General features: G+C 27.4%; 1 protein-coding gene across 1 annotated transcript in view; it reads right to left on the bottom strand.

The window, feature by feature from the left end:
* The window catches only part of LOC135955788 (uncharacterized), a 58,656-nt gene extending 45,217 nt beyond the window's left edge, over positions 1-13,439 (bottom strand). Inside the window, exon 1 of the mRNA XM_065506149.1 lies at positions 12,558-13,439. Within this exon, the coding sequence (XP_065362221.1) occupies positions 12,558-12,596 (39 nt within the window). The 5' untranslated portion in view covers positions 12,597-13,439. The remainder of the gene's footprint in view (positions 1-12,557) is intronic.
* Between the last annotated feature and the right edge of the window lie 3,017 nt (positions 13,440-16,456).

The following is a 16,456-nucleotide window of genomic DNA, read 5'->3' as shown; positions in this document are numbered from 1 at the left end:
TAATAATGAATTAATTAATGTCTTGTGAGAAATAGTAATTTGACATTTAACTTTCTAGCTAAAATGTAATGGCTTGCTCTGCGCTAGCAATCAAGTAGAGTCAATAGGGTGGCAATTTTAATGTAAAGCCGATCGAATGAAATCGTAATAATTTATCGACGATAAATTTGTATTTTCCAAATTTCTGGACCTTTAGAAAAACTATTGTTTAATTCCTAAACTTAAACTTACGGGATTTACAAGAGATGGCATATCTTTTGAACGCGATTTTTGTTTTTAATAACTTAGATGTCATTTTGAAGGATATCTGTTATTTAATTATTGAACATTATAGTGTAAACAACAAAGTTTTTTTTGCTTCGAAAATGTAGAATTTTGTACCAACCAAAGCGCCATATGCGAGAAGTTTTGCTTTACTTCTTTAACTTGAAAAAAAAGTGCCGCAGAAGCACACCGATAGCTCACCAAAGCCAATGGTGAATGGGTTCCATCGGTTTCAACATACGAGAGATGGTTTGATCGGTTCAGAAGTGGTGATTTTGACTCGGAAGACAAAGATCGTCCAGGCCAGCCAAAAAAGTTTGAAGAATTGGAGGCATTACTCCATGAAGATTGTTGTAAAACTCATCCACATCTTGCAAAATTATAAGGAGCTACTCAAGCAGCAATTTCAAAACGTTTGCGAGTAGCAGAATTCGTCCAAAAGCAGAGAAATCGGCTACCATACGAATCGAATTATATAATTACATGATTGTCGCTAATGGTTGGCAATATGATTGATGTTATGTTTGTAAAAACTCTAATTGCTTAATTATGACAACTATGAAGAAATATTTTTAGATTTATAATCATGACATGATTGTTATCAAGGTTTAAAAACAAATAAGCTTATTGGGCTCAACCAGATTGTGCCAGAATCATAATATGAACATATCAACACTTATTTTGGCATAATCATATTCTGGTTAAGCTGAAATAATAATATGGTGCGACACAATCATATTATGGAAGTGCTATTATTACACAGGTTAACAGTATAAATAGGCTTCACTAACCACTATGTAGATCTGATGCATCATGGTTACCTAAGTACAAAAATGGTAAAAATCTTTGAATTCTATGGATAGATTTTTTTTCTCGAAAATTGAGAATTTTTTTACATGTTTCTCCACATAATTTATGATAACTCAAAAAGGGTTAGTCCGATATTATTGAAGTAAACTCAGAAAAGTTCAAATTATATAACCTTCAATCTGTTTATATATTGCGTTTTAATCGGTTCAGCAGTTTCGGAGTTATAATAAAAAATTGAAGCAAAAATATAGTTTTTACGTAAAAATAGCAAATTTTTGTGTTTTAAAAAACTCATGAAAAATCCAAAACGGCAGAAATTGTTCAGGTTGATTCCTTTATCGCCAACCCACATATAATAACAACAATATGAGATATTGATCATAAAAATCGATTGATTCTTTTCGAATTTATTCACAATTAAGTGAATTCGCTAATTTTCACAAAATTTTAGTTTTTCGTTCTTCTTTCGATTGATTAAATATTGAAAGCATTTTCCCATGATATGTAGAAATTTTGAAGCGGCTTAATAGTTTCGGAGTTATAATAACAAATTGAAGCAAAAATATATTTTTTACATGAAAATAGCAAATTTTTGTGTTTTAAAAAACTCATGAAAAATCGAAAACGGCTGAAATTGTTCAGATTTATTACATTGTCGCAAAGCCTCACATAATAGCAACAAAATTAAATATCGAAGATAAAAATCGATTGATTATTTTCGAATTTATTCACAATTAAGTGAATTCGCTCATTTTCACAAAATTTTAGTTTTTCGTTGATATACATTAAATTGAGTAGTTAATGTTCTTCTTTCGATTGATTGAATTTTGAAAACATTTTCCTCATGCTATGTACAAATTTTCACATGTATATTGCGTTTCAATCGGCTCGGTAGTTTCGGAGTTATAATAACAAATTGAAGCAAAAACAAGTAAGAGAGCTATATTCGGCTGTGCCGAATCTTATATACCCTTCACCAAATTATACTTAAAAATATATTTTTTTTAAATATTTTTATTTAAACAAAATCAAAATTTTTTTTTTAATGTTTTAAATTTTTTTTTTCCAAATTGTTTTTTAATTTTTTTTAAAAAGTTTTTTCAAAATTTTTTTTTTAAATTTCTTTAATTAATTTTTTTTGGAAAAAGAATTTATGACAAAAAAAAAATTTTTTTATGAAAAAAAATTCGGGTTAAAAAATATTTTTTTCCGATTTTGACCCATTGTATGTCCAACTTACTATGGTCTTATATACGTCGTTGCAAAGGTCTTTGAGATATCTATCATTAGATATCCATATTGTCTATATTAATGACTTAGTAATCCAGACATAGGTCAAAAATAGGTCAAAAATCGAGGTTGTCCTAGTTTTTTCCTTATATCTCAGCCATTTGTGGACCGATTTTCTCGATTTTAAATAGCGACCGAGCCGGAAGAATTTCGGAGATATTGATGTATGAATCGTGTATGTAAGTTATTTGGGGGCTTCGGAAAGTTGATTTCAACACACAGACGGACAGACGGACATGGCTATATCGATTCCGCTATCTATAACGATCCAGAATATATATACTTTATGGGGTCGCAAATGAAAAATGTGGAAATTACAAACGGAATGACAAACTTATATATACCCTTGCCACTCATGGTGAAGGGTATAAATATATTTTTTAGGTGAAAATAGCTATTTTTTTTGGTTTTTAAAAAATCATGAAAAATCGAAAACGGCAGAAATTGTTAGATTTTTTACTTTATCGCAAAGCCACATGTAATAGAAACAAAATGAGATATCGATCATGAAAATGGATGGATTATTTTCGAAATTATTCACAATTAAGTGAAAATTCGCTTATTTTCAGAAAATTGTATGTGCCTAAAAGCGCGTATTTTTAGTGTAAATTTTACATGTGTTTTGTTATTGTAACAAAAATTTTAAGAAAAACAAAACACATGTAAAATATATTCAATTATGGTCACCACAATCATATTTTTGTTTGCGTGCTAATGTACCAACAAAACCGTGCTGACCGTTTGCCGGATGTGCTATTCCAAACATAACCCTATCCTGCGTATATTATTATAATAATACTGTGTTTGAAGCATCCGCCTTAACATTAAAATTCATTGTGAATAAAATAGATAATGATTAATAACACATTATTATCCATAGAATTGAAATGTTTAATTTTCATGTAAATTTTCTAAACAATTTAATCCAAATAATGATAAAAACTAAAACCATTATAGTGCCTGTTCACACTTAATCTTAAAGATAAAGAAATATTAAACGGGAAAAAATCTGTAGCCATTGTATTATTGTCGTCATCAGCATTCATCATCATCTACGCACATAAATCATGCACAATCAGCAGCAGCAGCAGCAGTGTGTGCATATTTAATGATCATGACTGATCATTTTGGATTTAATTGAATTAAATTGGAATGTATTCAGCTTTTCGATGATCATGTGCAATAAAAGACAATAAAAGAAAAAGAAATCATTTGATAAATATTCATTTATTAGCGAGTATCGCAAAAGTTCATTCATTCATTCATATGTATTTCAAATGCGCAGTGTATTTTAATCTATTTTCTGATCCGCTCTGCTCAGTTATGCGGCTACAGGTAAGTAAAGTATTTCTTCTAATGACATTGACTTTGAATTTATTATTATTGTATCTACAATAATTATTTATCAATGAGTTGTATTGTATACAAGTCACAGTCAGTCCCAGTCGTATGTGAAATAATCAAATTTATGACTGTTTTTCTAGTAGTTGTTGTTGTTGTTGTTTTTGAAATTCATACAAAAATACATATTTATAAGATGGATGGGGTGGATGCATGAATGAATAGATCGTTGGTCGTGGTTGGTTTTGTATAGCTGGGTGTTTGTTTGGATACACCTTGTTAGCTGGTAAACATTTTTAAACTATTTTTAGTTTTATTTTGTTTTGCCAAAAAAAAAACTACCTTAAAACAATTACAAAATTTACAAGTTTCTTGTTTTTATTTTTGGAATTTTTTTCATGTTTTATTTGGTTTCACTTTGTGTTTTTTTGTTTTGGTTTGGTTTAATATTGAATTTATAATTTATGCAAACTGCATACATTACAGTTTTATAGAGTTGGGGTATTGCCTTTTTTGTTAAACAATTTTTTTGGTATATCTTTTGTTGTTTTTTGCAGTTATTATGGTAATAACATTAAAGTTGTTGTATTATTAACCAACTAACACGCAAAATTTAACAAAAACAGAAACAAATATTTTGCTATTATTACAAAACAACAACAACATCAACTAAACTAAAACTGGGTGCAAACTTATTAACATTTTTGCCTCAGGTTAAATTAAATTTTCAAACGTAAAATCGTCTTAGAGAGCAGAAAAAAATCTATCACTAATTCATTAAAAAAAAGAATATAATTTTTAAGTAGCTGTTATTATTAATTATAGATACAATGTTGTGTAAACTATAGAGAAAAAAAAAAAATAAATACATTTCAAACCATGAAACACTCAAGTCAAAAATTGACAGCCTGAAAACATTTTATTGCTTTCACGCCATTCAATTAAATCAATCTTGATGTTATCACTGCCAAATGGGAAACTGACAAACGCCAGGTATTAAGAAATAATTTTACTCAATTAATTTTTGCAAATTAAAGCAGAAATTTTGGATTTTCAAGTTTAAATAAAATTAAGAAAACAAATTAAATATTCCTGAACTAATCACAGCAGGTTCAACGTACGATTTAAACTCAGTCCTGTGTCTTGGGAAAATTGTAAAAAAAATTAAATATTCCTTAACTAATCACAGCAGGTTCAATGACTCAGGCTGAGTCTTGAGAATTAAATGTTTACATTTACAATACTCAAATCAAATTTTAATGTTATAAAGTAAAAAAAAATACACTTTTTCTAAATTTATACTCTAAAATAGTTAGAAGTTAGATTTAAAATATACTCTACCCATTAAATATACATGTTTAACGAAATAAAGAATGTACCAGTGATTGAAACTCCTTTCAAATAATTATTAAATATATAAAAACGGTTTTACAAAGCAAATTTTAAAATAAATGAAATAATAACTTGGTTTTTTAACCAAATATTTGAAATTCTTGCAATACAATATAAATAAAATTTATATAAAAAAAAATATTTTTTAAATTAAAAAAAAAAAATTGGTACTACTGTAAAAAAAAGTACCAAAATTATTGGCTTTAAATAGTGTCCAATAATACCAATATTTGAAAATAAAAAAAATATTTTTTAAATAAAAAATTAAAATTTGGTACTTTTTTTGGTACTTTAAGGAATGTACCAAAAATGTACCAGTGAGCTCAATTTTTTTTTCGAAGAAATACTAAATATTTGGAAATAGTTTTACAACGCACTATAACTTTAACATTTTAATACATATTTGAATTTTAATCATATAACTTCCCCGCCAATTTTGTTTTCTTTAAACCTTCAAAATCCATATTCTTTGATTCCTAAAGCAAATATTATAAATTCTTTTATTAGATCGTAATAATAGTGAATAGTACTAAATTTTAAAAGTTAAAAAAAAATATTTTTTGAAAATTTAAAAAAAAAATAGTATATTTTCTTCTACTGTTAGGAAAGTACCAATATTCTTTTTCTGCTACTTTAAGTAAAGTACCAAAAATGTACCACTAAGCTAAATTTCTTTCGAATAAATACTTAATATGTGCAAATAGATTTACAAAGCACTATTACATATTTTAATTTTAATCAAATAACTAAAAAATTGGTACTTTTTCTGATTCTTTAAAAAGTACCAAAATTGTACCACTGATTGAAACTCCTTTGAAGAAGTACTAAATACATGAAAATGGAATTACAAAGTACTATAACTGTAAAATTTTAATACAAATGAAAATTTTAATTAGACAACTTCCCCACCAATTTTGGTATATCTTGGAATATACATAAAATTTCTGGAATTTCCAATTGATCATTATTATTATTAAATACTACTATAATTTAAAAACATATTTTTTTGTATGATATTAGAGTACTTTTACACAACCTGCTCTCTAATTTTGGATTGCTCAAAAGCAGTTTGATTTTAAATTGTTTCTATGATAAAAATATTCTTAATTATAAGGCGTTTGGCACAATCTAAACATTCCTTAAAAAAACTCACCAGATTCAATGAAATTCCATTATAAAACTTTAAACTTAATAAAAACTTTAAGCATAAGGTTCTATGGATGTCCCAATGGTTCTAAATGACTCTGAGTTTTTATCTCTTTATTTCCATTGGAGCCAAGGTTTATAATACATATGTACATTTATTGCTAGTTTTACTATCACTTACTTATTCATATTGAACAATCCTAATACAAATTTTAAATAAATATATTTTTGTTAATTACTAATGGCTAACAAATTGTACAATTTATGGTAAAACCCCCATTAGTTTAATTAGTTCATTTCAAAAGATTGCAATCGTTTAAATTCCCATTTAAATGTGTAATAAAAACCAGGGGCGAAATTAAATATTCCTCTAAATGACTAAATATAAAATTGACCATAATGTTTATTCAGAAAAAAACCACACAACTTGAAACAATAAAATATTACAAAACTCTTAGAGAAATTAATAATTTGCATATTAATTTCAATGACCATATAAATAGTTAACCATCTTTTGTAGACCTAAAAAATATACATTTGTAGATGGACAAACTGATAGACACATTATCGTCTTAATTTGCAAGATATTTATGTTAAAAAATATTTAAGGTCATTGAAATAATGATTTTTTTTTTTTTTTTGGCAGATTTTTTTAATTTATCGCATTTTTATGTTAATTTTTGGTAAAATAAAAAATGTTGTTTGTGTTTTCTTCTTTCTTTTACAAGTTGCTGTCAAATCAAAAATTTGTTTAAAATATAATTCAAATTATTGCAACTACTTGAAACTCTTTTAAAAAATGATGTTAAGATATTAAAACAATAACTAAATATTTATTTCAAATTTTGTTTAATTGTTCAAATATTTGACGTATTTGAAGTGTGTTTGAGGAAAAAGGGTCATTGACAATAAAGCAGCATTAATCAATTAAGCAAACCTTTTAACTCAGTTTGCATATTTATTAAACAATATCATAAATCTAAAGACAATAGTAAATGTTGCAAAAAGTTTACATTTATTTAAACCTTTAATTGACTAACAAATTTAAAAGAGTTTGTAACACGACTCTAACCTCAAATTTATTGCTCAATCTACGTAGTTCACCACCATCAACATAATTGTTCTAGAGGAAGTTCTATAAAATTAGGCCCACAAATAAATAAAAAATTCTACAAACATTTACAATTAAACTTAACGGAATGTTTGAATACTAAAAACACAGTTTGGCATAGAAATTCTTGGAATGGTTACTGCCAAAATCGTGTTTCTTATTATTATTTTTTGTTTGTTTTTATTTTTATAACTCAATTTATAGAACAAAAAAAAAGAATTGAAAACTATAATTAAAAAAGAGACAAATGTGTTCATTACAACAACAATCCTTGTATTACAAACTAAACAAATGACTCATTTATTCTAAAGGTCGTTTGTCACGTTTTTTTCAAACTCATTTCTAAACAAATTCTTGTTGGTTGTATTATTTTATCGCCGTCTCTCGACTAATTCGCGTTTTGTTGCTGATTTTCATTATTATGTTGTCATAGATAATCATTTTTAATAATCGGCTGTGTTTATATGGGTCAAATCGTTCAGGTTTTTTTCGTTTTACCTTATTTTTTTTAAAAAAACAAAAAACACACTAACAATTTCTTTCAGGCAGCCTAACAAACATACAAATATTTATTGCAAAAAAAAATCAAAACAAAACAAAACTGTTGCTTTTGTTTTCATGAATAATTCATTAAGTTTGATTCCTAAACCAACCAGCCAGCCATACGGAATCATGGCAACCAAACATCTCTCTTATGATTATGACTTGTTAACTTGTCAAATTAATTAATTTAAATAAAAAGCTTTAAGAAAATATATTTTATACAAATAAATAAATAATAAAATTGTTCGTTATTTATTTGTAAAGCATTAAGAAATTCTTCTACTGTCTTTAGAAAAATAAATAAATATTTTGAATTCAAATGCGAGTTGATTCGGTGAAAAGGAAATTTATTGGGTTTTTATGCTAAATAAATCGTTTTTATATTGATTTTTGCTTTCAGTATTATTTTTGGTGACATTGTATTGTATTTTAAAACAATAATAGCTTTAATCTATATATTTTAATTATGAAAACTTTTTGAGATTTATTTAACCTCGTTATGCAGTAGGGTTTGCCAATTCTCGGGAGTGCCGGAAATATAGGATTCAATGTATAGGAAATAAACATAGAATAAATGAATAGAATGGAATGGAAGGAGAGAGAGAGAAATGCCAATGAAAAACATTAATCAAAATCACTCTCTTTTCACACTTATAGGTGATATAATAACAAAATACATGGCAATACATTCTCATGAATAGGTTTTTGACATAGAGATGAGACGTAATTGTCAAAAACCTAAGTCTGTTGTCAAAAACCCTATCTCTTACATAGGATTTGTTGTATTTTTATTTGACAAATAGGAGTGTCTCGTCTCTATGTTTAATTCTCTATGTTTTTGGCTCTCAGTTATCTATCTAGTTGTCATCTTTGGAAATAAATATATTGGGTGTATGACTTAAAAATGCCTGATTTACAATACATGGCGTATCTTTTGAATGCGGTTTTTGTTTTTACTAACTTATATGTCATTTTGAAGGATACATATCTGTCATTTATTCTTTCTTAGTTATTGAACATTATAGTGGAAACAACAAAGCATTCTTTTGCTTCGAAAATGTCGAATTTTGTGCCAACAAAGCGTCATATGAGAGAAGTTTTGCTTTACTTCTTTAATTTGAAAAAAGGTGCCGCACACTGAAGCACACTGTTTTGCTCACCGAAGCTTATGGTGAAGGTGTTCCAACGATTCCAACGTGCGAGAGATGATTTGTGCGGTTCAGAAATGGTGATTTTGACACAGAAGACAGAGATCGCCCAAGCCAAGAATTGGATGGAGGCAATACTTTATGAATATTGTTGTAAAACTCAACAAGAGCTTGCAAAATTATTGGGAGCTACTCAAGCAGCAATTTCAAAACGTTTGCAAGTAGTAGGATTCATCCAAAAGTAGGAACATTGGTTACCATACGAATTGAAGCCGAGTGACCTTGAATGGTATGTCTGAAATGCTGCTTGAATGCTATAAAAGAAAATCATTTTTATACCGAATCATTATTTGCGATGAAAAAGCCTGGACCACCAGACGAATCGACTCCAAAGCCAAATATCCCTGGCGCTAAGGCAAAAGGGTCCTATATATTATGAGCTGCTGAAATCTGACCAGACCATCACAGGGAACCTGTACCGAACGAAACTGATTTGTTTGAAGCATTTGCGAAAAACGCCCAAAATATGCGACCAGGCATGAAACTATAATATTCCATCATAACAACACTCGTGCACATATTGCAATACCTGTTAAAAAGTATTTAGAATGAAGTGGTTGGGATGTTTTGCCTCACCGCTTTATAGTCTAGAACTACTATTTGTTTCCATCGATGCAGAACGCTCTCTCTGGGATACTCTTCACCTTGAAACAGAGCATCCGATATTGGCTTGATTCGTTCTTGGCTTCAATTAATGAGCACTTCTTTTGGCTCGGAATCCATATGTTGCCGGAAAAATGGGAAAAGGTCATAGCTAACAATGACCAATACTTTGAATAAATTTATATTCATAAAAATATAAATGAAAATTTAAATATTTGATTCGAAATCAAAAAGTATGAAAAAAATCATACTATTTATGAAATTATTTATAAATGTAAAAAAATCGGGTTACTATTATCTGGTATCTCAGTCTTAAACTAACGGAACTGTTATATGTTTTTGAATCACATCTGAACGAAGTCACATGTGAACAGTATTGTCTCCCAATAGATTTTGTGAAAAAATTAAATTCTGATATTAAAAGCAGAAAATTAAGTAAATATAATCCTTTTAATTTCTTTATTATAAGAAAACACAAAATAAAGCACTTCAATAAATTGTCAGTTACTTTAGAATGGATAAATTCATAAATTCAGTTTTGAAGAAAAACATCCTAGAAGATATACAAAATTGTGTTTCGTACCGATTAATTGCTAAAAAAATGCAAAGTTTCTAACATAAAAAACAAAATAATGTATCAGTCCCACGACATTGTGGTGGTCGTCTACCAAAGCAATCTTCTGCTGATGCTCGAATTTCAAGGCGCTTAATCGTTTTAGGAGCCACAAATACTGCAGTTTCCACTGCAATTAGATTAATAAAGTGCTTAGAGAGGCCCATGGAATCAATGTCAGTGACAAAACAATTCGAAGGTGTCTTAAAAATAACGAACTTAAAGCAAGAGCGATTATAAAAAAACGTTGTTAAGTCAAAGCATCGTAAGGCTCGATTAAAGTTTGTTAAATCGTACGATAACTTCACCATTGACGATTGGAAACAAGTTACTTGGTCTGATGAAACTAAAATTAATCGGGTGGTGTCAGATAGACACACATTGACATGTATTGTTAAACGCGTTGAGGTACAATATCGCAACTTTTAGGGGTGGATCAATCATGGTTTGGGGATGTTTTCATGGCAATTATGAGTGCCACATACTCTTATCTCCCGAGTATGGATATATTCGGTGTTGATCGTGGTCAACAATAAATATTTATGCAGGACAATGACCCTAAGAGCACCGAGAACATACAAACATTTCGGCACTTTTTGTGAACGGTCTTCTACTGTAAATACTTTGTGGGGTCGAAAACTAATAATGTAGAAATTACAAACCACTCATGGTGAAGGATATAATAAGAATAAATAGTTAAATTCTACGTTCTTGAGGTAAAACTGATAAAATAAAATAGGTTTTTTCGTGAAAAGTGAAAATATCTCTAAAACTGACCGTACGATTTTCTAATTTTGATCAGATTTGTGTTCAGTGTAGCAAAATTATATAAAAAACGATGTTTATTGCACAAGGAGCCATTTTCAAAAATTTTGAAAATTGACGTGTTCTTGGAATCTGCCAATACATAGATTAAATTATGCGAAAAAAGAGCGAATTTAGAATTTCAATGAGTTTAGTTTTACCGTATATTAATTTTTCTTTAAAAATAATTCCTCTGAAACAAAGAATTAGGGAGTTGAAATTTCTAAATGTGGAAAAAAATGTACTGTATGTTTTTGAAATAAAATTAGAAAATTTTAAAAATAATTCAAAGCTAAAATATGCTGAATCTAAGTAAATTTCATTATTTATTCTAAAGATTATTACATATTTAAATAAATATTAAAGCCCTTATTCATTAACAATTATTAAGTTTATCACATTTTGTATGGAAATTTTCTTTTATAAACATTGATAAATTTAAAAATAGTTTATGAATATGGGGGAAATATACATATAAAATAAATATGTCAAATTAAAATTTGTGTATTTATCAGTATTTTTCACATTTCCGATTTTTTGCCAATTTTTTTCAAAATGAAAGCGTCGATATGCTGATATGCTAAGTTTTGCCGATTTTTCATTAAATTTATCTGGCTGCCCTAAACGCTACACAATCTTGGAAATTAAATACATTACAATACAGGGGAATAGTCTGAAATTGAGAACGGAAATAACCCAGATTGAATTTGAAAATGCTTCGTAATTGTGCGGATTAAGTTAATGAAAAAATAAATCGCCAATGTGTATCGCAGCTGATTGCCCACATGCCTGAAATTTAAATACATTACCAAGTATTCCAATTTTCATAAAATCGTACATTTTCAACATGGAAAAATGACCCAGTAACATAAATTGTTTTAAAACAAACCTACAATAACAATTATCAGTAATAATAACAATAAAAAAAAATAGAAATGAAAAAATAGGCAAAAAAAAAATAACATATGTCGTTTCGTTATGCATGCCAATAACGCCAATAACGAAATTGGCAAACCGGCATAAACGAATTTCATACATTTTAAATATAAAACAAAAACAGCAATCACAATCAATATAAAATAATAATAATAATCAAGTATTAGCAATAATAATGTAACATTACATACATATAAATAAATAAATAAATAAATAAATAGATACAAACATTCCAACATACATACAAATTTATATAAAATCAATTAGTTCAATTAACTTTTAATGATTTCAACAAATAACTTGCATAATTATAAAAAAACTGAAACAAACAACAAAAAAACTCTACAAAATTTTTAAATCGCGTGAGAATAGTAATTTTATTTAGCTTTTGCTATGAATTATTTCAACTATAATTATGCAATAAATACTTTTATAGATATTAATATTTATTTATTTATGTGGAAAACAAACAAAAAAAATATTTCAAAACACTTACCGCCCACACTGAAAATATCCAACAGTTGAAGAAATACATGGCGAAAAAATATTTTCAATTTAGTTTTAGAAACAAACACTATCTTTTACAAATACAATTTCAAAGGATTTTTTCTATTATTTTTCCAATATAAATTATAATTTTCAAATAAACACTATTTTAAAGTATTTTGCTTTTCTTTTTTTGTTATAATTTCCGTTACTAAGCGAATTGTGCAAGGTTTCTTTTTCTGTTTGTTTTTTTTTTTAATAGAAAAATTCACTTTTTATGATTTTCACAAATTTAAATTTTATTTATCACACACCAGAAGAAACAAAACGTTACAATGTTTAAATTCAAATCGTTTGAATTCAATTAAATTTGACTTGACTCGACTCAATTCAATTCATTTTGCATTTTAAACCGACAGAATTGTTTTTAGTTTTCATGATTTTTCTTTTTTGCTGTATGTAGTTGTTATAATTGCTGTTGTTGTTGTTGCTGTAGAGTGATTTGTTTTAGAGCACGTTTGATTTTATTACAATAAACATTTCGTTACAGAGACAAACAAAACACTTAAACTACTGATCGTAAATTCCATAAAACCAAAAACACTACAAAAACACACTTCAAAATGAGTTTTCATTACAAAAACAAAAATTGTTTAAAAAAAAACACTACGACAACAACATCAAATGCAATGTTGCCAACAAATGTTGTTTTTTTGTTTAATACGAATTAGATTTTGATTTGTTTATGTAAAAATTGTAACAATAATAAAAACAACAAACATCTAGTAGCAGCAGCAACAAAAAAATAAAACCTTTATTTTGTTTTTGTCTTTACAAATAATAATGATCGTTACTTTTTTTGGGAATTGATTTGAAAATTTTAAATCGCGCACACGTCTGTTACTCAAGCTGGCTAAATCGCCACTAAATCCAAATTGTATTGAGAGTCTAGGTTTAAACTTGAAAACAACAAAAATACAAACAAAACCAAAACAGCAAAAACAACAATAACAATATAAAAACAATATAAAAAACAAAACAATGTACTACAATATTAAAAAATAAAAATGTGTGCGGCAGGCACCACTCAACCAGCCAACAGCCACGATATAGTTAGTGGCAAATTCAGCTACAACCAAACAACCAACCCAACAACCATCATGTATCTTTTCCATCTACGAGTATGTTTGCATATCTATCTAAGTATCTACATTTGTACTCGTACATTTATATCTATCTATCTACCTTAGGTTTTTCTTACATATTTAAGTTGCAGATTATTAGTGTGCAAAATTTCTATTCAAAACAAAATTCATATATTTAATGTCCAAAATATAAACTGTATTATTATTATTTTTATTTTTATTGTGGTACTGAACTAATTCATTAAATGTATCAAATGTAATTACAGCATTTTTTGTTAACATTTGTCTTGTTTTCGGAATATTAAAATAATAAATGACGCTTTAGATTTTGGCTTCTTGATGTTTATTTAAACGCCGACTTTTACTGTCCTCCATAGCATGGACTTTTATTCTGTATTAATTTTTGTCATTTATTCTCAAATTCTAACACGTCCAAAACATATACATTCTGAGTTTTATGTGGTCAAATCTGATCTAAAATGTAAATATACGAAATAAGTCATACACAATGTTATCTTGAAAAAATTTACATTGTGAATTACTGTCAAATCATACAAAATATAAAAAAAACATTATTAATAACTAGACCGCCATCCACTAGATCTGCAAAGAAAATCATTGTTGTCGAGACCATAATCAAACTGAGTAATATTATGATTGGATTTTATGGTTGCTGTCAAATTATATTATGATTCGTGAAATTACCATAATATTACTAATTAAATAACATAATATGATTCTACGTAACCGTAATTTAATCCCTTGTTATATTGGTAATCATAATATAATCATGTGTAAACATATTATGGTTCAACGATCATATTACAATAAGAGTAGTATGATTCAACCATAATATGATTTAATGAAATCATGGTGGCTGATATGATCATATTATGATTGTATCACAATCATATTATGGCTAAACCCAACCACATTATAATTCTAGCTCAATCGTAATATATATAAGTTTGTCATTCCCACAAAGTATATATTGAGGGCATACTATATTCAAAACCCTCTATTTTAAAGAACACAACTTTTCAGGAGACCCAAAAAACTGGTTTTTCCTCGTATTACTTGAATATCAACTAGGGTCATCGATTCTTCGACATTTTTTAGAAACCGGTTTTCGGCTTCTTTGAAAAAATGCAATTTAAATAAACCGGTTTCGGTTTCGGTTTTTTTATAATAACCGGCCTAGAAATAAGAAGAAAAAAAGTTTTATTTATTAAAATAATAGTGATAAAAACAATTTTGATTACTTCTTCTATCCCATTTGAACCATTTTGAAATTAATATTTAATTTTTCTTAGAGAGTGGTTGATATTTTTGATATTTTATGAATTTTATTTAATTTCAAAAATCAACAACTACGTTAGGTTTTTAGAAAAACAAATTGGCAAAAAAATATCTATAAAATTGTTTGGACTTAAGGTGTTTTGTTACGCACAATTAAGTTACATATTTTTAGAGCTTTGGTAGCACTACAATATATCTTTGGTAGCTCTAATATATATCAGTCTATTTTCATCATACTTGCTGAACATTATACACGAATTAAAACTGGGATTCCCCGGGTAAATAACAAAGCCATGTTTTTCTTATCCTTCATAAGATCTTTTGGTAAAATTTTACCCATTTTGAAATTAAAATTGAATTTTTTCTAAAAATGAGTGTTTATTTTTGATATTTTATCAGCCATATGCATAAACATTTACAAAAGGTTTATAAACCAATTATAGGAAAATTTTCATAAAGTTGTATTCATAAACGATTAATAGCTTAAAATACCTTTGATAAACAATTGTTAAATGTAAAAAATTTATAGTAGGTTCGACTCTACTTTAAACCTACTTTAAGGAATTCTTTTTACTTTTTATCTTAAAAAAGAGGTTTTTAAAGATAAATTTGGAATAATGGATGATAATATTGTAATTGCTAAACACAATTTCCACTCCGCTGGCAATTAAGTTCCATTTTAATAGTATATGATTTTGTTTGATATTCCTCCGGCAGTGAACTACATGAGGTTTACAAGTGAGTTTGATTGGCATTTTTGTCATTTACTTTTAACCTGCAACGCCATATAGTCATAAAATGTGTAAACATTGTGGAAGAAGGTCCACAGAATCTAATATACCCACTCCGGAATTAAAACTATGTGTTTCCACATAGAAATTCATTAAATTTTGTTAAAATTTAACAAAATGTCAAAAAAAATAAATTAATAAAACAAATTATAAAACAGTGATGTTTATTTTATCACAGAATATTCGTCATTCGATTACTTTAAATAATAATTGAACTAAATTATATAAAAAAGTTTGTACATTAATACATTTTAGCTTAATATAAATTTACTAGAATCAGATATACATTTTTTTATCTAAAAATTAGTTGTTATCTTCAAAAATGTATTATTACTAAAAACAATTAATGAAAAAAATAAAATTAACGAATATTTTATCCTAATTGAAAGCAACACTAACAACAAAAAAGGGAAAATAAATGAGAAGCATTGCCAGCTTAGACAAAAATCAGTACTTTAGTTATTGTACCTTTATCAAACTTTTATGAATACAATACTTTTATAAATGGGTTTTAAAGCTAAAGTGTTCGTTAACAAAATTGTGTTTTAAATCAACAATAAGGTTTTTTATGCATATAGCCGTATGACTTTAATTTAATTTCAAATGTCAACAACTACGTTAGGTTTTTTTTGAATCTATTTTCTATTTGTGTCAAATTTGACCCGAAAATCGTT

Source organism: Calliphora vicina, chromosome 3 (genome assembly GCF_958450345.1).
Source record: "Calliphora vicina chromosome 3, idCalVici1.1, whole genome shotgun sequence".
Classification (NCBI taxonomy): domain Eukaryota; kingdom Metazoa; phylum Arthropoda; class Insecta; order Diptera; family Calliphoridae; genus Calliphora; species Calliphora vicina.
Note: the sequence above shows the minus strand (reverse complement) of the source record. Positions and strands in the feature narration are given on the sequence as shown.